This window comes from Protomyctophum bolini (assembly GCF_963924005.1).
Source record: "Protomyctophum bolini genome assembly, chromosome: 12".
Classification (NCBI taxonomy): domain Eukaryota; kingdom Metazoa; phylum Chordata; class Actinopteri; order Myctophiformes; family Myctophidae; genus Protomyctophum; species Protomyctophum bolini.
This window is the reverse complement of record NC_137873.1, coordinates 10,807,960-10,832,904: the sequence shown is the minus strand read 5'-3', so window position 1 is coordinate 10,832,904 and position 24,945 is coordinate 10,807,960. Positions and strand designations below refer to the sequence as shown.

General features: G+C 46.5%; 1 protein-coding gene across 5 annotated transcripts in view; it reads right to left on the bottom strand.

The window, feature by feature from the left end:
* Nucleotides 1–24,945, bottom strand: part of LOC308325685 (supervillin-like) — an 82,951-nt gene that overhangs the window by 7,793 nt on the left and 50,213 nt on the right. For all 5 annotated transcript variants that reach the window (XM_080778299.1, XM_080778296.1, XM_080778297.1 and 2 more), the window contains 23 exons: nucleotides 24,099–24,579; nucleotides 22,523–22,658; nucleotides 20,870–20,920; nucleotides 19,348–19,425; nucleotides 18,324–18,474; nucleotides 17,792–17,887; nucleotides 17,333–17,413; nucleotides 16,568–16,745; nucleotides 15,694–15,866; nucleotides 14,934–15,089; nucleotides 13,695–13,831; nucleotides 13,118–13,265; nucleotides 12,398–12,543; nucleotides 11,504–11,679; nucleotides 7,553–7,700; nucleotides 6,642–6,945; nucleotides 5,755–5,906; nucleotides 4,212–4,317; nucleotides 2,976–3,183; nucleotides 2,415–2,548; nucleotides 1,861–2,016; nucleotides 1,218–1,361; nucleotides 717–838 (listed from right to left, as the gene is read on the bottom strand). In XM_080778299.1, the coding sequence (XP_080634425.1) occupies nucleotides 717–838; nucleotides 1,218–1,361; nucleotides 1,861–2,016; nucleotides 2,415–2,548; nucleotides 2,976–3,183; nucleotides 4,212–4,317; nucleotides 5,755–5,906; nucleotides 6,642–6,945; nucleotides 7,553–7,700; nucleotides 11,504–11,679; nucleotides 12,398–12,543; nucleotides 13,118–13,265; nucleotides 13,695–13,831; nucleotides 14,934–15,089; nucleotides 15,694–15,866; nucleotides 16,568–16,745; nucleotides 17,333–17,413; nucleotides 17,792–17,887; nucleotides 18,324–18,474; nucleotides 19,348–19,425; nucleotides 20,870–20,920; nucleotides 22,523–22,658; nucleotides 24,099–24,579 (3,662 nt within the window). The remainder of the gene's footprint in view (nucleotides 1–716; nucleotides 839–1,217; nucleotides 1,362–1,860; nucleotides 2,017–2,414; nucleotides 2,549–2,975; nucleotides 3,184–4,211; nucleotides 4,318–5,754; nucleotides 5,907–6,641; nucleotides 6,946–7,552; nucleotides 7,701–11,503; nucleotides 11,680–12,397; nucleotides 12,544–13,117; nucleotides 13,266–13,694; nucleotides 13,832–14,933; nucleotides 15,090–15,693; nucleotides 15,867–16,567; nucleotides 16,746–17,332; nucleotides 17,414–17,791; nucleotides 17,888–18,323; nucleotides 18,475–19,347; nucleotides 19,426–20,869; nucleotides 20,921–22,522; nucleotides 22,659–24,098; nucleotides 24,580–24,945) is intronic.

Here is a 24,945-nt window from a genome sequence, read left to right as displayed (position 1 = left end):
ATTACCATCCTGTTATTAACAGCATCACAGTTCAATTCATTAATCACCTCGTAGCATCCCTGAGAAGTATCACATTCAAAGCGCATAAAGAAATTATTGAGCTCATTCGCTCTGGCGCTCTCATCTAGAGCAAAGATGGGCTTCCTCTCCGACTTCATATTAGTCATCTCCCTGATGGAGTCCCAGAGTCTTTTTGTGTTCGAGTTGGCCAAGTCTTGTTCCGCTCGTTCCTTAAACTTCTTTCTGGCTTCTCTCATTTGTATATTCAGTTCCTTCTGTGCAGCCTGTCTGTCTGTCTGTCTGTCTGTCTGTCTGTCTGTCTGTCTGTCTGTCTGTCTGCCAAATAGGACCCCGTGAGTGACAACGTAAGAGAAGTGTGCCAAATAGGACCTCATGAGTGACAAAATAAGAGAAGTGTGCCAAATAGGACCTCATGAGTGACGACATAAGAGAAGTGGGCCCACAAGTGACAACCCTTAACAAATTGAGGATTTTTGCTCATTTAAACATATTTCTATAATATATGATTGTTGCTGATGACACCTGATTTTTTTTGGAGCTGTACGAGTTCTGGAAAGGGTGGGCCCCGCAGATGACAATACACACTCAAGTCCCACAAGTTATGGCAAGGGAGTCTGTGTGTGTGTGTGTGTGTGTGTGTGTGTGTGTGTGTGTGTGCGTGTGTGTGTGCGTGCGTGCGTGCGTGCAATATTAACCCTCTCAGTGATCTCAGCGATGTCCTCCCTGTGCTCCCAGCTAGGGAACATGTTGGTGAAGGTCAGAGGCTCCAGACCAGCGTGGATCAGGTAGGACTTCTGAGGCTTCTTCTCGTTCTTCTCTGCAGGAGAAGAGAACCACTTTGAACGTTAATAACCTAAGCCAGTGGTTCCCAAAGTGGGGTCCGGGGACCCCCAGGGGTCTTCTCTTATGGGGGTCCCTGGCATACTGTACCTTTTCAAATGGGGGTCTGCGGGTGTTTGTATACTATATTTGTAATCTTTATCCCACGATGTTGTAACCCATTTTTTCACCCAGTGTCTTATGTCAATGTCTGGCTGGCCAGGGGGAGGTATATAATCGCATCTTTGATGAAGGAACCCAAGAGAATGTAGGCTTTCTTGGTTTTTAAATCCTCTTAGCAGACCTTGTGCATTGAACTGTACTTTCCTGTGCCTTTTGTTCTGCAAACTGTTAATAAAGTATTCAATCAGTCTAACCTCTGCAGTACTGCAGCACGGTCTCCATGGCACACTTGCGGTCCACGTCCCAGCGGATGCGAGCGGAGCCAGGGCTCTCGGTGTCCTGAGGCCACCAGCCCTGCCACAGGTACACCTCATGGAAGTTATCCACCAGGAACAATGCTAGGACACACGGACGCACGGACGCACACGCACACACACACACACACACACACACACACACACACACACACACACACACACACACACACACACACACACACACACACACACACACACACACACACACACACACACACACACACACACACACAATGTTGTTTTAGTGCAGTCAGTCTCAACCTTTTGAATTTCAAGTGTGTGATGCTGCACAACAGTGCCATCCAGTGGTATAGGAGTGGCTAGCATCACTCACAAATCAGCAAGACAACAGAAGGTCACTTTTTTAGAAGAAGCTATTCCTCAGTATTATAACAAACAAACATTATAAGTATAGGTGGTTTAATTGAATATTTTTGTGCATTAAAGACATGGACCGTCCTTCACAGAAAGTGTGATAGATACAAATGTTTGCATATGGCGTCTGACCGTGCATGAGCATACATTTGTGTCCTTGCATATTGTATATATGTATACAGTATGTGTGCGTGCGTGTGCTCACCAGGCTGTGGTGCATTATAAAGGTCTTCTTGCAGGAAGGGCAGAGAGCTGACCAGGTCAGGAGCTCTGGACAGATGGTAGAACTCCGTCGCCACAAAGTCTCCTGATGAACTGCTCAGCTGGAACAGCCGTGGGGTGAAGTTGAACTTTCCTGGGTCTGAAAGCATCAAGGCAGCGAACAAACAATGTGTATATATATCATTGATCAAGGAGATTTGCACTGACGTAGGGCATGTACAGTCCATACATGGTAAAATAATGAACATGTAATTAGTGTATTTATATAAGGCCTCACATTCACCCACTCAAACCATGCCCAAGTGTCTTGCTCCCTAATGCCCTAACGGGCATAACCTTTGGCGATTTTCACAGACGTCTGGACATGTCCGGTCCATGGGCATAATCTGTGCCTCTACCCACTACAGAGGCACTACAACTCAAACTTCATAACAGATGTCCCTCCACGCAGCAACGCCAATACAGATTCCTTGCAGGCCACCAGCCTCATACATGTACTGTATGTGTTAATGAAGGGCTTGTGAGTGTTACACTTACCTTGCAGCATGCAGTCGTAGGTCTTCCTGTCCTTCCTGCCTAGGGCCTCCCAGAAGCCAGGGGGCTCCACTCCCTCATCACACTCATGGATGGTCACCTTACTGCTGCTATGGAGACCTGCCTCCAGAGGGCACCTGGGACAGAGGAAAACAAGAAATGCACTCTGTGGGTACTGCCACACTATCAAAAGAGCTGCGGACAGCCGAAAAACCGGGTTTTTAGACAGCTGGTGGATGGAAAAGAAGCTCCACTTCCGCGGACGACTGTCCGCAGCGCAAAACCTCCTCTAAACAAAAAAATTAAGTCCATAGACTTGGCTGCCACATGGACGTAATTTCCAAAAGCCAGCTCGTTGGAGGGGCTATAGGGGACCCCTAGTTTGATGAGAAACTCCATGGTTCCAAACTGTCAAATATTTAGCTAGGGAACCTCTTACCCCCCCCCCCCCCCCCCCCGGACGCCACAAGGAGAATCACTGTCTTACACGACGACGTGATAAGATCTTCATCTTGTGGCAAGATTAGCGACAAACAAGACAATTAACACTGCGTTTCAACTCACTGCTCCTTGATCCTGAGCGTGGCGGTGTTGCCCACGGCACGCGTGTGCAGCTGAGCCTTGCAGCCGTGCCACAGGTAGAGGATGGCCTTGTTGACGTTCAGGAGGATCATGGAGGCGCGGGAGCGCAGGCTGCTGCAGTGGCACGCCACCTCCAGCAGGTGGCCCTCCACGGGAACCTCGCCACGCACGCAGTACAGACGCCACTCACCTGCAAGGGGAAGCATAGTATAATGCTGTGTAAACCGGAGCGGTAGACTGCAACAGTCCATAGTATAATGCTGTGTAAACCAGAGCGGTAGACTGCAACAGTCCCGGACTAGGGATGCTAATAGTTCATCGTTAATCGATGAATCACGTTAACAAATTATTCAATTAAACAGTTAACAATTAATCGAAAATTCTGCCTTTCCGTCATTGGGCGGTTTTCTGTGAATGTAATGCTGTATGCTCGCGTGCGTGGCCGAGGAATGTCCCCCCACCTTGGTAGCCACAGAAACGTCTCTGCTTTTGCATGTTAAGATGTGACAGACAAGACAGTGCACTTTTCATTTCAAATGGTCAAATAAATATTTGTTTAAGGAATATATAATATGCCTTTTGTATTCTTTCTGTCTATCAGCAAAATGTAGATTTTTATGTTAAGATTCTCAGATTTTCTTTATTAAACGCTGCTTATGAACTAACCAGATATTCCATCTATAAGGTTATCAAAACGTATAGGAAACAATAAGAAACAGCACGTTCTTGAGCGGTGGTTCTCAAAGCTTTTTGGCTTTATATATTATATTTTGTTTTCTCCTTTTTTTCCTCACAGATTCAAAGGTTTTATGGTCATGATTCACAGGATCCTGGATGGCTTGATTCTAGGCTTAAAATAACGGATACATATTTTTGTAAACCTTGCCGATGTCAGAGGAACCAGTAAACCATGCCCACTGCTATGCCCTACAATGTATTAACCCATTCTGAACGGGAACCCATTCTGGTGTTAGCATCATGTTATGCTTTAGCTATTGAAAAATAGCAGATCTACAAGCTCATAGCGCGCCACAGAGTGGCGCGCTACGAGCTTGTAGGTCTGCTATTTTTTTTTAATCGAAGAACGACTGACATTTTTAGAATCTGATCTCAGGTCAGAATAGGTTAATCAGACCAGTGTGTGTCCAGTGGAAACCTCGTATGAATCTGATCTCAGGTCAGAATGGATTAATATAAGACGCTGCAGTGCTGACTCACTCTGTGCGTTCTCCTCTTCTTCCTCTCTCTTCCCGGCATGGACGATCATCCCTCCGTTGAAACACTGCAGGAAACATGGAGGCTCCTTCCCCTGCTGCACTTGAGCCTGTGACGCCACAACGCACAGATAGAGTTTACAGGCTACGGTGCAGGGATTTGAACCTGTGACGCAACAACGCCCGGATAGAGTTTACAGGCTACGGTGCAGGGATTTGAACCTGTGACGCAACAACGCCCGGATAGAGTTTACAGGCTACGGTGCAGGGATATGAACCTGTGACGCCACAACGCACAGATAGAGTTTACAGGCTACGGTGCAGGGATTTGAACCTGTGACGCAACAACGCCCGGATAGAGTTTACAGGCTACGGTGCAGGGATTTGAACCTGTGACGCCACAACGCACGGATAGAGTTTACAGGCTACGGTGCAGGGATTTGAACCTGTGACGCCACAACGCCCGGATAGAGTTTACAGGCTACGGTGCAGGGATTTGAACCTGTGACGCCATGCACGGATATAGTTTACAGGCTACGGTGCAGGGATTTGAACCTGTGACGCCACAACGCACGGACAGAGTTTACAGGCTACGGTGCAGGGATATGAACCTGTGACGCCACAACGCACGGACAGAGTTTACAGGCTACGGTGCAGGGATTTGAACCTGTGACGCCACAACCCACGGATAGAGTTTACAGGCTACGGTGCAGGGATTTTAACCTGTGACGCCACAACGCAAGGATAGAGTTTACAGGCTACGGTGCAGGGATTTGAACCTGTGACGCCATGCACGGATAGAGTTTACAGGCTACGGTGCAGGGATTTGAACCTGTGACGCCATGCACGGATAGAGTTTACAGGCTACGGTGCAGGGATTTGAACCTGTGACGCCATGCACGGATAGAGTTTACAGGCTACGGTGCAGGGATTTGAACCTGTGACGCCATGCACGGATAGAGTTTACAGGCTACGGTGCAGGGATTTGAACCTGTGACGCCATGCACGGATAGAGTTTACACTGTAAACTATATCCGTGCATGGCGTCACAGGTTGACAATATGACCCCCCAGTCAAAAAACACTTTGTTTGAAATAGACAGTTATGCTTTCCAAGGTGTGATTTGGGGTCCTAAGGATGAATACAAAATGAATCTTAAAACCAAAATGTTGAATTGCGGGTTTGAGCTCACATGCCCTTTTGATGTAAATCAAAGGGGGGGCGGTAACTACCCGTCAGTGAAGAGTGTTGGCTGGAAGGAGGAGTAGGACAAGCTAAGCCTATAACGTACTAATAGTCCTATTTGATATTTTGTATTTTATATGTCATACGATGGTGTTGCTCTGGGAAAATAATCCACAAACTAAAATGTGTTGTGAAGCTTGGAAGTCTCAAGATCAGAAATCAAGTTTTACATGAGACCTGGGTGACGGACGGAATGGACGGACTGACTGACGGGAAATGCAGTTTTAAGCTGGCTTGTATAAAGTATTTCCCCGACAATAACATGCCCAACGTAGGGAAGCCAGGGTGAACGTGGTGGTTACCTGAGCCCCTCTCTCCTCGTCCAGCTCCACGGTCATCAGCGCTGACGTTCCTTTCTCGCTGACGGTGGAGTGTCGGCCCTGCCAGAAGAAGTAGCAGCACTTCTCCTTCCCCGGACCGGTGCTCCTCGCCTCGGGGTTCTGTCTGCGACCCACTGCAGCGCACACACACACGCACACACACACACACACACACACACACACACCAATGAAGACTTGAATTCATGGAGATTATTTTGTCGCATTATTCCTAAGGCAATAATTTCATGACCGACAGTCAGAGTCTCCGGTAGGACACAGGTGAGGTCAACATTTTTATTATAGGACGCAGAGAAAGACACCAACGTTTCGGCAGACAACTGCCTGACCTGTCGCGCTGACCACCATGTGTCTCCACTTGACCACCATGTGTCTCCACTTGACCACCATGTGTCTCCACTTGACCACCACGTGTCTCCACTTGACCACCATGTGTCTCCACTTGACCACCATGGGTCTCCACTTGACCACCATGTGTCTCCACTTGACCACCATGGGTCTCCACTTGACCACCATGTGTCTCCACTTGACCACCATGTGTCTCCACTTGACCACCATGTGTCTCCACTTGACCACCATGTGTCTCCCTCCACTTGACCACCATGTGTCTCGACTTGACCACCATGTGTCTCCACTTGACCACCATGTGTCTCCACTTGACCACCATGTGTCTCCACGTGACCACCACGTGTCTCCACTTGACCACCACGTGTCTCCACTTGACCACCATGTGTCTCCACTTGACCACCATGTGTCTCCCTCCACTTGACCACCATGTGTCTCCACGTGACCACCACGTGTCTCCACTTGACCACCATGTGTCTCCACCTGACCACCATGTGTGAACTGACCTGAGGCGCTGACCATGTATCTCCACTTGACTACGTAGGCGTCTCCCTCGTGGAACTGGCCGATGCTCTGGCGCGGCAGGCGGCTGTAGTCGAACTCCAGGATGTGCCACACGTCCACGGACACCGTGCTGACCTCCAGGGTCCGCAGGCCGTCCTCGGGCCCGCCGCCCTCCACCGGCCCGTGGCCACGGCCCACGCTGGCGCCGTCCAGCACGGTGGAGATGGACGACTGGAGCACCGGGAGCATCAGGGCGGCGTCGTACGGCTGGCACTCTGTGAGGGCACGCCCTGCTGGTACCACCTCCTGGAGAGAGAGAGAGAGAGAGAGAGAGAGAGAGAGAGAGACCAGCAGTGGTGGAAAAAGTACTCAAATATTTTATTTAAGTAGAAGTATCAATACTGTAGAAATATTCCATTACGAGCAAAAGTCCAGAAGTTTTAATTTACTTGACAAAAAAATGCATTTAAAAAGTACCAAAAGTATGTCTCAGTTCACAAGATTTCAACTGAATGAAAATCTTTTGAAAATAGCAGATCTGCAAGCTCACAATGTGTCACATGATCGCATCGCGATTCCACAAAATGTGGTTCCACTTTGCATGTACGTAGCAGCTGTGCATTAGCACTGCAGGCACTGACCATTCTATGGAACATGAATTTCTGCCAGTCACACACACACGTATTTGTGTTCTTATGACGTCGCTGAACATCGTTTCCACGAGACGTATGCATCCTGCTTTCCCCCAGATGAAAGCTTCAAATGAAAGCATGCCGTGTTCCTTAGCAATATGAGCTGAAGGTGACCGCTGATCCCACAGTACGTGATCATAACACACAATAAACAGATGGTGAGATAGAGACGAGGGAGCATGAACCTCTCTGATGTCTGCGTTGGTGTGTGTACTGTATACCTTCTGCTCTGGCACTGGCTCGCAGGGAGACTTGGGTGACGGTGGCTTTGCCTCTGTCCAGTCCAGGAACTTCTCTTTGAACAGGATGGTCTCGTTGTGTTCCGTCAGTCTGCCGAAGATGGCCCAGTCAGGACGGCCCTGTCCCTTTCTGTGGACAGATGAACATTGATTGATTTATTGAAATATTTATTAACAGTTTGTAGAATTACAGTACATTTCAAGCACAAACTCAATACAGAGACTGTTAACTGTGAGTGGACGACCCAATTAAGCATTACACTTGTTTACAACAGGGTCCACATTGTTCAATTCATCAAAACATATAGAGACATACAAATAGACACTTCTATGTAGTTAAAGAACAGAACAGGAATTCATCATATATAAGCAAAAAGGGAAAAGATACATATACAGTGAGGGGAAAAGGGGGGGGGGGTGGGGGGGGGAGGAATCAGATTTTACAGACACCACGCACGCACACATACACACACCACAATAAAGTGTCAAGACAAAGCACAGATATTGTATGTTTATGGCTTTATACCCCAGAGGCGAGCATATACCGTAGGAAGGCCTGTCTGTCTGTGTCTGGCGATGATCCTGCAAACCACTGTACCAATACGTGACACATTTCCCACGCACACTGCCAGTAGGCCACAGAAGTAATGTTATGTTTTTACTTTTTGAAATATGTAACTTTCATCATTATTTTCCCATCCCATCCCATCATAAATTTCCCACGCACACTGCCAGTAGGCCACAGAAGTAGTATTAGGTTATGTTATGTTTTTACTTTTTGAAATATGTAACTTTCATCATTATTTTTGAGGGGTGCTGCTAGGCCCCTCCTATACAGTATACACAGGTTTAATGTTTGTCTTTAGTTCGATGTTTGTTTTGTAAACGCATTGACAATGATTGTTTTACATCACCATTACATCACCTAATCAACATGAGTTAGACTTTAATATATTAGTGCCCCTCACTTCACATGAGTGTGATTTTTATAATTGAAGTCAACAGGACTCTGATCGGGTCTCAACCTTGCCCAAATTTGGAGTCGTAGACCATGTCTGAGGTCATAGATGACTGATGTTACGAATTATTATTACAGGATATCTGTATCACACTCCAGTGCCTGTCTTTCCACAGTCAAACACACACACACCGGCATACAAGATGAACATACGAAACGCGAAGCCAGAGGACCTGATGAACATGCAGCATTGCAACCTGCTGTGTCTACCAGAGAACTACCAGATGAAATATTACTTCTACACTGCATTGACCTGGCCTCAGCTCTCCTACATCGCGGAGGACGAGAACGGCAAAATAGTCGGATACGTGCTGGCCAAGATGGACGAGGACCCCGACGACGTCCCGCACGGTCACATCACGTCCCTGGCGGTCATGCGCTCCCACAGACGCCTGGGCCTGGCCCAGAAGCTGATGGACCAGGCCAGCAGGGCCATGGTCGAGAACTTCAAAGCAAAGTACGTCTCCCTTCACGTGCGCAAGGGCAACCGAGCCGCCTTGCACCTGTACTCGGACATGCTGGGATTCCAGGTGGTCAAAGTGGAGGCCAAGTACTACGCCGACGGGGAGGACGCCTACGCCATGAAGAAATACCTGACGCAAGTGGCCAAGGAGCTCCGGAAGCCCGGAGGAGGACACGCGCTGTCTGCACCGAGCCTGTCTGCGTCTGGTGGTGACCAGGGGAGAGAGATGGGTGCACAGAGCCTGTCTGCGTCTGGTGGTGACCAGGGGAAAGAGATGGGAGCAGAGACCCCATCTGCACCGAGCCCGTCTGCGTCTGGTGGTGACCAGGGGAAAGAGATGGGAGCAGAGACCCCATCTGCGTCTGGTGGTGACCAGGGGAGAGAGATGGGAGCAGAGACCCCATCTGCACAGAGCCTGTCTGCGTCTGGTGGTGACCAGGGGAGAGAGATGGGAGCAGAGACCCCATCTGCACAGAGCCTGTCTGCGTCTGGTGGTGACCAGGGGAGAGAGATGGGAGCAGAGACCCCATCTGCGTCTGGTGGTGACCAGGGGAGAGAGATGGGAGCAGAGACCCCATCTGCACAGAGCCTGTCTGCGTCTGGTGGTGACCAGGGCAGAGAGATGGGAGCAGAGACCCCATCTGCACAGAGCCTGTCTGCGTCTGGTGGTGACCAGGGGAGAGAGATGGGAGCAGAGACCCCATCTGCACAGAGCCTGTCTGCGTCTGGTGGTGACCAGGGGAGAGAGATGGGAGCAGAGACCCCATCTGCACAGAGCCCGTCTGCGTCTGGTGGTGACCAGGGGAGAGAGATGGGAGCAGAGACCCCATCTGCACAGAGCCTGTCTGCGTCTGGTGGTGACCAGGGGAGAGAGATGGGAGCAGAGGGAGTGCACAGGTCTGGTGGCATCTTTAAGAAGCTACTGAAAACGCATTAGTTACGCAAACATTTTGGCTTGCTCCAGTGATTTCTATGTACTGTTCTATCTTATCTATTTTTTTTGGTTTATTTTTGGTTTATTTTTGATTGAGATGTTCTTGTTTTATTCCTTTTATTTTATTGTACAGCACCTTGTTGTAACAACTGTTTTGAAATGCGCTCTATAAATATAATTACCTTACCTTACATTACCTGGTGATGAGCAAAGGAGAGCTTAGTGACGTCGGCGAGGCCACAGAAAGCCGTCAAAGATTCCCCCTCTCGATTTGATTCACAATGACTCTAGCTATTTTATAATTCATCCCTTGTCTTTAACCCTAGCCCAACTGATGGTACTTGGGGTGTATTTAAGAAGGTGTGGTATGGAAGTGATGACAAGTATTTAATGAAAATACCCAGCTTTCCGGGTTTGTGTAAACACAAACATTGCGCTTGTGATTGGCTGATCACCCCAAAGCAATGATTTGATTGGCTGAGCAAAATATTGAAGATAAAAGTGAGGGCAGAAGAGTGAAGACGCTAAAAGTGATTGGCTGGAATGGCATTTGTGATTGGCTGAGCACGGAATGTGATGTATGATGAAAAGAGCACCCCTCGCTTCACACAAGTGTGATGTTTTTTTTATTTTATAATACTGTTATTTATCAATATAAGTCTCATGACTCATGAGGAATTTTGCCAATAATTCGAGGCTCGCTTGCAATATCCTCACGGCCACCAGCGGGCCCTGGCCCACAGGTTTGGAATCATTGTATTATGTAGTTAGTATATTAACACTATTCTGAAAAATTCCCCGACAAAAGTAAAGGCTCGAGAGTGCCAAGCAAATGGGCATATTTTACTTTGAAAAGCCCCGCCGAGGTTTAACGTTGTGCTAATAGGTCTGATCTCTCTATAGAAGTGTTAATATTCCAAACGAGATGCTTGGTTAAGGCAGAAATTAGGACAGAACATCAGCGTTCTGATTAAAACCATGGGGAGCGCCGTAGATTTAGAGACGATAGCAAAACATGTCCGGGATCTCTGACCAAGGTGTTGCCTAGCAACGGCTGCTGTCAAAACATTGGATTTCAGCGATCCCTGCTTTGTGTCATTAAAAAGGAACTAAAGATGTGTACAGTATACACGTCCGAGGCACCCTGCGGTTTTAATTGAGAGGACGTGTATACACGTCATTAGCATAATAAGTGTTAATTAATATAGAGCACCAAAGTCCTGACGTCACTCGCTCGTCCCCTGGTTCACGGAAGTCATTTCTCTATGGAGAATAACATGGGCTCATCTTAAAATCATCTTACCGATATTGACGTCAGACCTAGGTTCTCTACTGGATGCACTGCACATGAGTGCTCGTGTAAATGCTTATGCAATATGCATACTGGATGTGTTTGCAGCAGATACTGAACAAATAGACGGTTGTTTCGTGGCGCTATAATCCCAATAATACAACTTGCACCCACAATAAGACAATGCTCATGCTGAAAGCTGCGTGTGTGCGCGTGTGCTTGCCCACCTGGGGATGAGTGTGTTGGCGCCTCCGGGGTCCAGAGGGTTGACGTCGCAGCAGGTGTAGTCGAAGGTTCCATTCCAGAGGTGTTTGGCCAGCTGGAAGGCCACCTTCCTTTGAGCAAGGGTCACGTCCTTGCCGTGCCACACGTACACCTCGCTGCCCAGGTCAAACACCAACACCTGCAACGGCACAGTGCACAGACCCTTTATCAATTTAGGCACCATTATACTTTTTGTCATACGACAAAGTGAAAAATGTTAATCTACAAAAAATATAGCCAAAATAATATGTATGGGCTTCCGGTTGTAAGCCAGCGGATATCCAGCCTGAGACATCCATCCTCCACCATGCATCGGCCATTGTTTACGTCCAATTATCCAAATTGAGACACTAAGAATGGAGTGTATGACCATTATTGTCTGTTTGACACTCAGTTAAAAGTTCAGGAAAAGCATTTAGCCTCTTTTGCTCTCCACACTATGCTAAACCCTGCGTCATCAACACTCACTCAATTGACATTCTGCATAATGAGTACGTTCTACTTTTGTTACTTTAAGTACATTTTGATACCAATACTTTGAATTCCGGACATTTACCTAGCATCAACCTAGCATCTGTCTGGCCCAGTGGTTTTCAACCAGTGGTCCGGGGACCACCAGTGGCCCTTGAGGGGGTTCCAGGTGGTCCCCAGCTAAATGATGGAGAGTTGGTTGGAAACCAAAATGGACCCTCATAGATCTTTAACCCTTGAGAGCGTAAAATGAAACCAAATTTGGTCTCATTTTACGCTCTCACAAGTTACATTATTGTTAAACATCTACGACAACTACAGCGGGCAGTGAAGTGCCCGGAGTCTTTCCTTGGGACCGTGCCACATTCCTCATCTAACCCTCTCACCTCCTTGGACAGCAGCAGGGAGCAGCGTGGGACCTTGCCCCATTCCTCATCGTCAGGCACCAGCTTGTCGTCCAGCAGGCGGAAAATACAGTTGGTCTCCACGATGGCCGTCTCAAACTGCTCGTCGTCCTCTGGGGGGCCCGCGGCTGGGGAGAGGGAAAACACAATGCACGTACATTAATATTATACACAATTTGGGTCGATGTGTTTCATACGTCAGGGGTTCTCATTTGCAAACACAACGTTCAAATTGGCTTGACAAAGTGTCGGAGACAGGAGAGACGAACATGGAAGATGAAGTTGCAGAAGGATAAGGCTGCGTTTACACTGGCCATGACAAGCCGAGCGAGTCTTGAATGCACAGCCAAATTAAAACACATGGGAAGCCAGACGAAAAGAGCTCATTTATCATATCCTATTAATAATGCAGGGTTTTCAACTGGCCCATGCCACATTTCAACACACGCATAGCCTTTTTTAGTTTGTGTCTCAGTCAGAGGAGGGCTGTGGACAGTTCAGAAACCTGCCTACCCAAGTGACACCATGGGTTTTTTAATTATTAACACAGTAACAATGGCTTATATGGAAATTGTACCATATATTATAATGAGCATCAGTGAGAACTGATTATATGAAGATAAGCTACAGAAGAATAACTTGAGCGTGTCTATTTTTAGTAATGATTCAAACCTCTCCTTTAGGATGGAAAGGGCCTCTTACGTTGGTATGCGGCCTGGCCTCCCAAGGCCTTCCAGAACTCCTGGGCTTCAGTCCCCTGTGCATTGACCCCCTCTGTGATGGTGTGGACCAGGCCAGCTCTGCAGCCCAGGTCCTTCTTGGTCTGGATGTACGTGGCCAGGTCTGATGCCTGGAGAGGACACATGCCAACGTTTAGTTTCCCTGTAGATCCATGTTACCCCTAGTTTGGTATGCTTTTGGACAGATTAGGCCTTAGATGACGTTGGAGACAGTATGCCAGACAGCTCTAGTTTAGTTTAGTTTTTACTTAGTTTAGTTCATTCGCACAATAAAACAGTACAAAAAAGATCACACACCTGTGTGTGCAGGTGAGAAAAGAAACCCATGGAGGGCTTATATGTGGTTCTCACCAAAGATAATATACAAATAGTAAGTAGACAAAGTAATCAAACATAGGTATGAAAATAACAAAAACAAAGTGTGTGTGTGGTGTGTGTGTGTGTGTGTGTGTGTGTGTGTGTGTGTGTGTGTGTGTGTGTGCACACGCATGCAGACCTTAGCTCTCTCTGTGACATTGGGGACAGTATGTGAGACAGACCTTAGCTTTCTCGATGACATTGGAGAACTCTCCTATCCAGACGAAGCACTGGTCAGGTGTGACTAACAGGAAACAGTCTCCACTGTTCAGCGACGACGCTCTGGGCTCCACTAGTCTTGTCTGGACATGGCGACGGCCTGAGTAGAACACAGAGAAATTGTATTGACTGTTATGTCTTGTGTGGATTTCATGGGTCATGCTCAGCCTATAAAGAAAGGGCCATGGACAGTGGCTTTCATTTGCATAAAAAACCTAGAAATTACAAAATGTGAAATGACAAATTTAAATTTGAGGAGTGCCTGTATAGTCTAGCTTGTTTGCACTGTAGTGAAAGGGAGACAAAAATAGGGCACATATAACAAATTTAACAGATGCATGTTTTATTAAATTTCACTATGGGTGAATAGCATCTGAAGAAGTACAAATCTATAAGTGATGTTATGACATGACTTGGATGCCGTTTGAACCTCTAGTCCAGGGAGAAACCAGAAGACTTTGTATTAGCTTTGTTTCAAACCTTGAATGTATGCCACAAAATGGAAATCAGATACGACTCTTGTCTCTTGGCATTAGCGACATACTGTCTCAAGACCAAGTCACAGTCAGTATCTCTGTGACTCATAGACTGAGATCATTGTATAATTCCTATGGGGATAAGCTGAGTCACAAAGCTCAGCTGGTTGTGATGTAGCTCTGGTCCATAGCTCTAATGTGTTTCAGTTAGAGCTATGTTACTGTCAACTTCCGGAACTCGCATGAATGCAGACCAGCCTCTCGTCTTTAGCGTAAATAAAAATAAAGTTTTTGCTACTCACCAAAACAAAGGCGGGTTGTGTCATTAGAAAGCATACCTTCCTTAATGCGTCCACTAAGGAAAGTAGGCTTTCTAATGACACAACCGGCCTTTGTGTCATTAGAAAGTAGGCTTTCTAATGATGAAAATGTGAATAGTGAAAATGTGGTGCAAATCTTTGAATATATATTATTTCAGAGGGAACGTTTTTAACTCAAATGTTTGCTTCCGGGGAGGTTCCTGGAACAACATATTGTCAGATGGGGCTCGGCTGCCAATTACATATATTTTTGGGGGTCCTTGACATGAAAATGTTTTGAGAATGACATGGGTTTTTCAGAAGACTTTTAGGATCTAGAAGACATTTTGTAGAATCGTCCTCAGGTCTAAATGGGTTGACTATAAGAACACAGCGCAGCAAACGCAGTGGGGTTTTTTTTTTCCACCTTTGATCTGCATGAGCATGAGGGTCTTGTATGGCACGGCGCTGTTGTTGGACATCTGGTCGGAGATGTTGATGCTGCGCAGACTCACGCTGCTGAAGTTCTCCTTGCTGGCCAGACCGGCCAGAGCCGCCTCCGAATACTCTGACGTCTTGGTCACTGCAGCACAGACACAGACACACACACACACAGTACATGTTAATACTCTCACGTCTTGTTCACTGCAGTACAGACACACACACACAGGACATGTTAATACTCTGACGTCTTGTTCACTGCAGCACAGACATACACACACACAGCACATGTTAATACTCTCACGTCTTGTTCATTGCAGCACAGACACACACTCACAGGACATGTTAATACTCTGACGTCTTGTTCACTGCAGCACAGACACACACACACACAGCACACGTTAACCCTTGAACTCCCGTTGACGGTATTGACGTAATTGACGTCAAAATCCAGCACTCCAGTTGACGTAATTGACGCAATGAAAAAAGATTTATAATAATAATAATTTTACACAAAATCACTCTGGGGAAAAAAGGAAGTTCCAGATTCATGGTTCCTGCCTGATGACTACAAAACAATGACTACAACATGATGTAGTGATATCACCCGCTCCCGACCGGATCATAAACCCAAAAAGGAATGCTGCCCTGCAGGCTACCACTGAATACATATTCAGAGAACAGGGAAACTGTCTGCTATTATTTGGTAGACGTTTCTTTCTTTCATTCCAAAGCTCTCCACTCACTCTTCTCGGCCTTGATCCTCTTGCTCTCCAGCTGAGCCACGTTGAGCCTCTGCTCCATGTACTCGTGCCTGATGTCCTCCCTGGCCGCCAGCATCTTCATCGGGTTTCTGGAAGACTGGACGTTCCTGGAGGGACGCACCGAGCGCTTGTGCTGCACCATGGCCGAGGTCAGCCTGGACAGACGGATGGACAACAACATGTTAGTACAAGAGTTCCCAAACTTTTTCATGCCAAGGACCCCCAAAATGATACTCATTAGCCTGCGGATCCCTCCATTTGAAAATATACGCCAAGGACCCCCATAAGAGAGGATTTTTACGGCTCTAGCAGTGATTTTCAACCATTTTCATTTCAAGGGCCTCCGGTTTGACCTGAATTAAGCTACGGTCCCCCATTTAATGGCATTTCTATCTCTGGGACCCCAGTGTATATTGTAAAATCAAGGTTAATTTAACTCTGAGAGTGTACAAATTGTACACTCTCTGAGTTACAGACCCATAAGGGTCCATTTGGTTCCTAATTCTCATTTAGCTGGGGACCCCCTGGCACTCTCTCACTGCGTTAGTTAGGAGAAGACCAGTGGTGGTACTTATGTAAAAGTATCAATACTGCAATGTAGAAATACTCTGTTACAAGTAAGAGTCCGGAATTCAACATTTACTTGAATAAAAGTACTAAAGTATTGGCGTCTGTCCAAATGTACTTAAAGTACCAAAAGTAAAAGTACTCGTTATGCAGAATGTCCCATTTCACAATTAAAAAATAAAATAAAATAAAAATAGCAGCAGATCTACAAGCTCACAATGCATCGTAGTCGACGAACATCTTTCGTCATAGTTTTAGTCGATTTGTTTTGTACAAGCCATCTGCTTACTTGGGACCCTGTGAACCGAATATGGCGTCAAAGTCTTCATCGATCTCGATCCTGGTGGGCATTCGCGGGAAGTCGGCCACGTGTTTGTAGAACTTGGAGAAGATCTCGTCGTCCAGCTTCATCACTTCCTTCACCGCTTTCTCCGTTACGGTCAGCGTCGTCTCCTGCAGACTGGCAACTAAGAAAACACAACAGGGAAAGGTGTGGCACTAATGAAACAACTCTGAAAACACAACAGGGAAAGGTGTGGCACTAATGAAACAACTCTGAAAACACAACAGGGAAAGGTGTGGCACTAATGAAACAACTCTGAAAACACAACAGGGAAAGGTGTGGCACTAATGCACTATGAAAACACAACAGGGAAAGGTGTGGCACTAATGAAACAACTATGAAAACACAACAGGGAAAGGTGTGGCACTAATGAAACAACTAAGAAAACACAACAGGGAAAGGTGTGGCACTAATGCACTATGAAAACACAACAGGGAAAGGTGTGGCACTAATGCACTATGAAAACACAACAGGGAAAGGTGTGGCACTAATGCACTATGAAAACACAACAGGGAAAGGTGTGGCACTAATGAAACAACTAAGAAAACACAACAGGGAAAGGTGTGGCACTAATGAAACAACTAAGAAAACACAACAGGGAAAGGTGTGGCACTAATGAAACAACTATGAAAACACAACAGGGAAAGGTGTGGCACTAATGCACAAGCTTTTGTTTGCTGCTGTACTGTATATCGTAATGGAAGCACTTACCTTTGCTATTCAGACGGCCCAAAAAGATCTCCAACTTGTCAAGCTTCTTGTCTGACTCCATCTCTGGTTTGGCTTCAATTTCTATGAGTTAAAAATGCCAGTAGAAGCAATATGAGAGGGAACAAATATACCAGTGTAAGCAGTCTGGAACAAAGCGCATATGACAGACGATAAACCCTCTATATTTAGTGAAATAGTGAACAAACCAGCTGCAAGTGTTTCAAATGATATTCCCGACTATCACGAAACCTGTCTGTCTGTCAGTCTGTCTGTCTGTCTGACCGTGGGTCTGCGGAGGACACACCAAACCTGATAGGTGTGTCAGGGGGAAGTGACGGGCATCGACTTCCGTGATTGCCCAACGCGGCTCGACACACAGACATTAGTTGACTTGAAATGTGTTTAATTCAGGACAGCCGTCATGGCCATGATGACACAGGCCTCGTGAGCGCGTCTAACCTTCTGATGGTTTGTTGACAGCAGGTGTGATGCTCTTGATTTTAGTGCAGACCGGTGACAGGATGGGGCTGATTACTGAGGAGGAGGCAGCCAGGCCTGAGGAGTGAGGACACAGAGAACACAATTGAGATGAAAACTCATTTTATTGTATTATTTTACATTTTTTAAATGAATGTTGCAATAGTGTCACGGCCCACCAGAGGGCCTCGGCCCAGGCACAGGTTGCGAATGTGATCTCTGAATGTCTGGATGCTGTTTTCTCAGTTAAACCATTTAGGACTGAGGTCGATTAAAATGTTTCTATATCAGTGGTGCTCAACCTTTTTCACGTCAAGGACCCCCAGAATTATCTGTATTTGGCTGTAGACCCTCATCTGAAAATATGTTGTTCCAGGGACCCCCCCAGAAGCAAGAACTGGTATTTTTAAGCTCCAGCAACCTAGCTAAGCCTGAAATCAGGTGAGCGGTGTGTTTTACCGGTTCTGAAGATGGACAAATAGTCATAGGGATTGGCTGATCCATGAAAACAGACCTTTCTTGACCATGCGTGCAGCCACGGTGTACTGACTGGAATCGTTGGCCACTCCCCTCCCCTTGGACTTCCAATCATCCTCACGGGTCGAGATCATCAGTTTTCTCTCCTCAATGGACGTCATCTGGGCGTCAATCTCATCTCCCACCCTCTGTACAGACACACATGTAGACACACAGAGACAGACACGCATAATGTGAAACTGACAGAGCAAAATAAATGATGTGCAGAGGGAGACACACTTGGAGACAGGCAAAGTGGTCTTCTTTGCCAGGTAAACCCAATTAATTAAGTCAATACGGTATGTCAAATCAGATCCATTAGAACAGTTGGAAAGCAAAATATGCACGATAAATTCTAAATTGTTATTGTCCGTACATTGACTTTTAAAAGTATTTTGAAAGCAGTACTCTGTGTGTAAAAGTCCATGTGTGAGGTTTAAAGATAAGACTGAACTGTAGCATAGAGATGAGACCAAACCAAGCAGAAATCGTTAGAATCCCTATCATTGGGGTGATCGCTGGGACAAAACAATGGATTTGGGAACTTCTCCTTTGGTCCACCCATTCCTGGAACATGTGAGAATGGTCCAGTGTATAAAAAAAAGCCCATTGGTGTATTGGATTTTTCCGCTGGTCCCAGTTTGACTAAACCCGGGTTAACTGGGTTTAATGTTCTATAGGGTAAGGAGCTGGAGAGACAGGGGAGACCCCTGTTAATGAACAAACAACACGCTGTGTTACTACTGTATCAGAATAGAGCTTTTAGCCTGTTGATATTATTTCTCCGGCACTTTGCAACATTGTTAAGAAAAAAGTTAATATACCAGTGGAGTTCTTAATGCATACTCCTTCCGGTGTTCGAACTGTTCCTCGGAAATGGTATACGCAATAACTACTAATGGACATCATTCCGAAAGAAGTGTGTATTGCGCTCTCGTCCATGCAGCCCATTGGATGGGTGTGTGTGTGTGTGTGTGTGTGTGTGTGTGGGGGGGGGGGGGGGGGCAGGTGCATGTCCTTACCTGGCCGTGAGGGTCAACATATTGACACTGGTGACCGAGGGAGAGAGGAGGAGAATAGGTGGAAGAGAACACAGGCTCCTGAGGGAGGTAGAGGTGAACGAACGGATGAGAAGGAAAGGACAGGGAAGAGAAGGGAAGAGTGAGGGAGGGTGAAATGGAACAGTGATGGGCATGCAAGATGCATAAGATGGCTGTTGGTGTGTGTGTGTGTGTGTGTGTGTGTGTGTGTGTGTGTGTGTGTGTGTGTGTGTGTGTGTGTGTGTGTGTGTGTGTGTGTGTGTGAGAGCGTGAGAGGAGGAGGGATTTGAATCCTGACAGAGGATTCATCATTGTTGTTAATTTAATTAATCATTCACTGCAACGCGTGACGTCAAAGCAGTCACTGTTCTAGAAAACTCCATAATGCCTGATTTATACGCACCCAGTGTATGCATACAGTATTACATAGCTGTTCTACAAGTTCACAACACGCTACAATGCCACGTGGTGTGAGCTTGTATAGATCAGCTATTTCCGGGGTGTGCAAAACACAAGTGGGAAACAAAGTATAGATCATCCTTTATTTAAATTGGACCTTAAATGGGAAACACACACATGCGGGACGCTATTTCAAGCGAAACGTGGACAGCATCAATTCAGAGCCCACCGATCAGAGAGGGGACCGTGGCTGGGAATGGGCATTCTTGCTAATTCCGGTAAATTTAAATTAAATCATGTATGGTATTGTGCAAAAAAAACAAATAAAGTAAAGTGATCGTTTGTGAAATGATGCCCCGGAGTTAAGTGGCCATGCATACTACTGCAGCTGTGTTCCTGATCAAAACGTCTCTGCACCAGTTCCACGTACGTACGTTCTGTACATCATGTGCCTATTGACCCTATTGAGCTCTTATGGTGGGGCTCTGTAAGAGGCTAGCTGTCTTTAATAGAGTGTCTAGACTCTGTGCCCAAATTCGGAGTAGACAATCGTAATCAACACAGTACGACGTCATCGATATGCCAATAATATGTTATATCGATTCTGAGTGCATGCACCTTTATTGTCACTGCGGTGTGGTTCGGTATAGGAGTTAGTTTTTCATACGACGTAATGTCGGAATCATGCAAAGCATAGAACAATAGATGCAGAAGGTGATGACGTATACTCTTTTGGGCATCATATCATCAATACGATATCATCCACATGGGAGCCACACTGGCACTGCTTGTGCACGCAAATGCGACAGGCTTCTCGATCAGGCACATCGGATTATTATTAGTACTAGTAGCACAGACACACAGTCAGAATCAGCGAGAACTGCAGGGTCAGTGTGGCAACGTCAACCAACATCAAACAGCTCCCGTCCACCCAGGGACAGAACTGCTCCAGAACATCAGCAGCACGACCAACCCCACACTGCAAACAGCGTCACACAACACTCAACATACTGTACAAGCTGTGATCAGACAAGATTGGCTGTATCCCGGAGGAAGGGAAGGGAAGGGAGGGTAGGGGGGGGGGTCCTCATCATGCCAAGCTTACCCACAGCTGTTCCGACACAGCAGAGTACTCCTGAATGACCATCCTTTCTTCCTGATTGGATGAACACAGGGGAAGCAGGAGGTCAGAGAGGAGCTATTGTCATCCTAATAGGTTTAGGACTGCCTGCACTCCCTGAGTCCCTGCAGGATTACCATCTACCTACCGACCAAGTATAAGCAGACAGTTTCCCTAGCTGTTCTCTCAATGAATTTGAGTTCAATTTCAAGGTAGGCCAAGTTTTGTCTGTATGTGTTATGTTGCATTCACACAAGACATATGCAAAGACGCTAAGATGCAAAGATCACAGCATATTTGATGCTTGATGACATCGTCGATGTCATCAAGCGTGCATCCGTAGTGATGTGTGTCGGAGGCGCGGCGGCCAGTGGGGAGATAACAAAAAAAACCTTTGAAGAAGCTTTGCATCAGGATGTTGAACCCAGCTCAGCTTAAATTTGTAGCTTTGTACAGCTTTGTATCTTTTACAAACGTTGGATTTGCTTCGTAGCTTCACGTCGCTGGCTTCCATTGACAATGAATGGTAGACTGTATCTTTGCATCTGCCCGTGTGAACACACCATTATGAAACTAATTTGTAACACACAGCAGGCCTCTGAAAAGGACAGTGTGGTACATATTATTATACTTGGCGATGGCTCGCCGTGAATGTGACACACAAAGACAATGACGCCATATGTCCTAGTCAGTACTGTCAAATGGACTAAACGCATTAGCCCTGGACATTAAAGTGAAACTCCATCTGCAGTGTCTTGATCTGAGATGATCTTGAAGAAGAGCGAGAGAGGGAGAGACGGGGGACGGGGGACGGACAAATGTCCCTTAGAGAGACTCTCCCATATGCTGCCTACTTTATAGTAGAAACTGCATCCTGCCCCTGATCTGGTACAACAGATGGGTCAAGTGTGTGTGTGTGTGTGTGTGTGTGTGTGTGTGTGTGTGTGTGTCGATGGAAGATTAGGGAGGAGACCGAATACAACCACTGCAACCACTGCAACTACAACCATTGTCAATAGTGTTAGTTGATTGTGTAAATGTACTCAAATCATCCAGATTGGTTAACATAACAATTTAATAACTAATCTAGTTGTGAGTGTAAAAATAAACGAATAAATAAAATGGTTTTTAGACTCTGGGTAAAATGAACACTGGGAGGAGGGGGTGCGGGGGGGGATCTGTACTGTATACTGTGGAATTATGGCTGGTTGTACGTTGGGGTAAGGTGACCCGGCCGTAAAGAGCTATGGCCGATGTGAGGAGAGATGTTCCTAAAACATGATATTGTGATGTGATATCACATGATGTTATAGATGGTCGGTGTGGTGTGATAAGTGACAACCCTCACTCACCCAAATGCCACCTTTATACAGTTTGATAAGCAAAGCTTGTATAGATCTGCTATTTTCAAAAGATTTTATACATGAAACTTGAAATGGGACATTCTGCACAATGACTATACTTTTGCTTTTGGTACCTTAAGTATATTTTGATACCAATACTTTGTGAAGTGAATTTTGAATTCCATACTTACTTTTTACTAAGTTTGGATTATTTTACTTTGGATCCTAGTACAAAATGTGACTACGTTTTTCTATGTATACGTGTTGAACACAACTCTTTGCTGACGACACTGACCTTTTTCTGGTAGCTCTGCTCGCATGTCTCCCATAGCTGGGACTGCTGCTCACTGGAGACCACCTTCACCACCTCCTGCTTCTTATTGATCCTGTTCCTCCAGTCCTCCTCGCCACTCTTCTTCAGCAGCGCCAGTCTGAGGACACAGACAGCCACCTGTTATATCACCAGGTATTTACCGTACTGCATGCAAAACATGTCACATAATGCTACAGTACACACTATATGGCAGTGGTTCACAAGCTTTTTTCATTTCAAGCACGTTCCCCAATTTACAATACATTAGGCCCACGGACACCTATAACTCCCCTTTTCCACTGGGGTTGAACCAGTTTAGTTATTTTGTCCTGCCTAATATTGAACCAGTTCAGAGTGTTTCCACTGAAAATGAATTGGTTCAGAACCCTAAAAGTTTAACCAAAACGTGGCAGAATCTAGAACGGAACCAGTTCTAGAACCAAAGTTCATAGAAAAAGGGGCCTCAGATCGTACAAATGGTTCACGTGTATACAGTATATCACTTGCGTATCTCTAATATACATTACATTTTCTGGTAGAAACCAATGCCATCCTGTGACTGTTATAGGTTCCATCAACTTTCCAGGAGGAGTCATCTGAACCAGGCCAGATATTTATTTTTTCACAGCCTAAACAGTGTTCGTTCGTTCGTGTGTGTGGAAAAAAAAGGCTCTCATGCAGTGCTACACGAGGAGCACTGATAACGGATGGCTTAGCACTGGAGGAAAAGTATGTCATCGTCGCCGCTACTTCAGCGCGGACAGGGCAGAAATGAGGGCATTAGGAGGAGTAAAGCTCCAGAACCGAGCGAAATCTCACAGGATTCCTTCCAAGTCCACACAGTTCTGTCTCCACCAGCCGGGAAGGGGAGCTGCAACGCTTTGCTAAAAATAAACACTTTCCTGCTCACCTCCACAAAGGTAAAAAAAAAAAAGGAAAAGGAGGGGCGGTGGCGGGAGACATACCGAAGCATCACGAGGAAGGACACGCACCAGCAGAGAAGTTTGCGTTTGCTATGGCCTGATTTGATTATAAATGATATTAGAATAATGCTAAATGTTCTCATTTTAAGCACACGAACCCTGCATCATTTGGTGAACCTGGCGAACATAGAAATAGCAGATCTACAACGCGATGCAACACAGTTTGTTCTTGTAGACATTTGGTATAGAGGGGGGCGGAAAAATGGGGCCGAGGTGTGTTGGAGACATACACCGTCTACAAGTTTGCTCAATAATTAATACACAGAATAGGCACATTTCCGTTCAAAGAAACCTTCTTTGTGCATAACATATCAAGTATACTTGATAAGGTTGATAGCTGAGGGGTTTTAACGTTTATCTAACGTTGAGCAGTTAGACAAGTAGCGAAATAGGCTCTACGCACTGCGATGTGACACGCTGTGAGCTCGATGATCTGCTATTTTAAACTCGAAACTACCAACTCATCCGGTTTCAATCACATATGTATGCACTATGACACTTAAGAACACTTATTGGACACTTTTTGGGGGTCAAATCCTCTGCCTCTGCATGCAGCCGCCATTGGCCCAACGCACCTCTCTTTGATGGACATCTGTTTGGCCGACATGTTGTCAGAAGACAGGTGGTCCCCGGAGCCGGACGGGGACAGCAGCTCGCTCTGGTCCTCGCTCTGCTCCAGAGGCAGGGACTGGGACTTGACCAGCGGCTGGGGGAAAGACTGCGGCTTGGGCAGGGTCTGCGGAGGAGGCTGGGCCTGCTGGGGCTTCTGGAGGGGCTGGACCGGGCCCTGAGGTTTGGGCTGGGTCTGCGGGGCTTGGGTGAATGTTTTGGGAGGGGTGGCGGTGGTGGTGGGAGGCGGCTGGGATGGGGGCACGTATGGCTGGGGTTGGATGTAAGACTGCGGTTTGGGTTGGGTGGGAGGTGGTTGTTGTTGGGTGTAGGGTTTGGGCAGGGTCTGGGGTGGCTGGCTGAAGGGCTGCTGCTGCTGGGTGCTGGAGGAGTGGGACGATACCGTCGCTGTTGTAGCTCTCAACGGCACTGGATGATCCGGCAGGTCTGAAGGAAACACACACACATATACGTGCATTATGCATCAACTTACAGGTTGCAACACATGTCCTGTAAGTGCACATATAGCGACTGAGTTATACTTTTTGTATTGCAAATCACTTCACGTGTAATCAATATGCTCATCTCTGTCCGTGTGTGTGTGTGTGTGTGTGTGTGTGTGTGTGTGTGTGTGTGTGTGTGTGTGTGTGCACTCACACACACACACACACACACACACACACACACACACACACACACACACACACACACACACACACACACACACACACACACACACACACACACACACACACACACACACACACAGTGTTTTTCGTTGAAACCACACACGCAAAGCCTATAGTCGTAGTA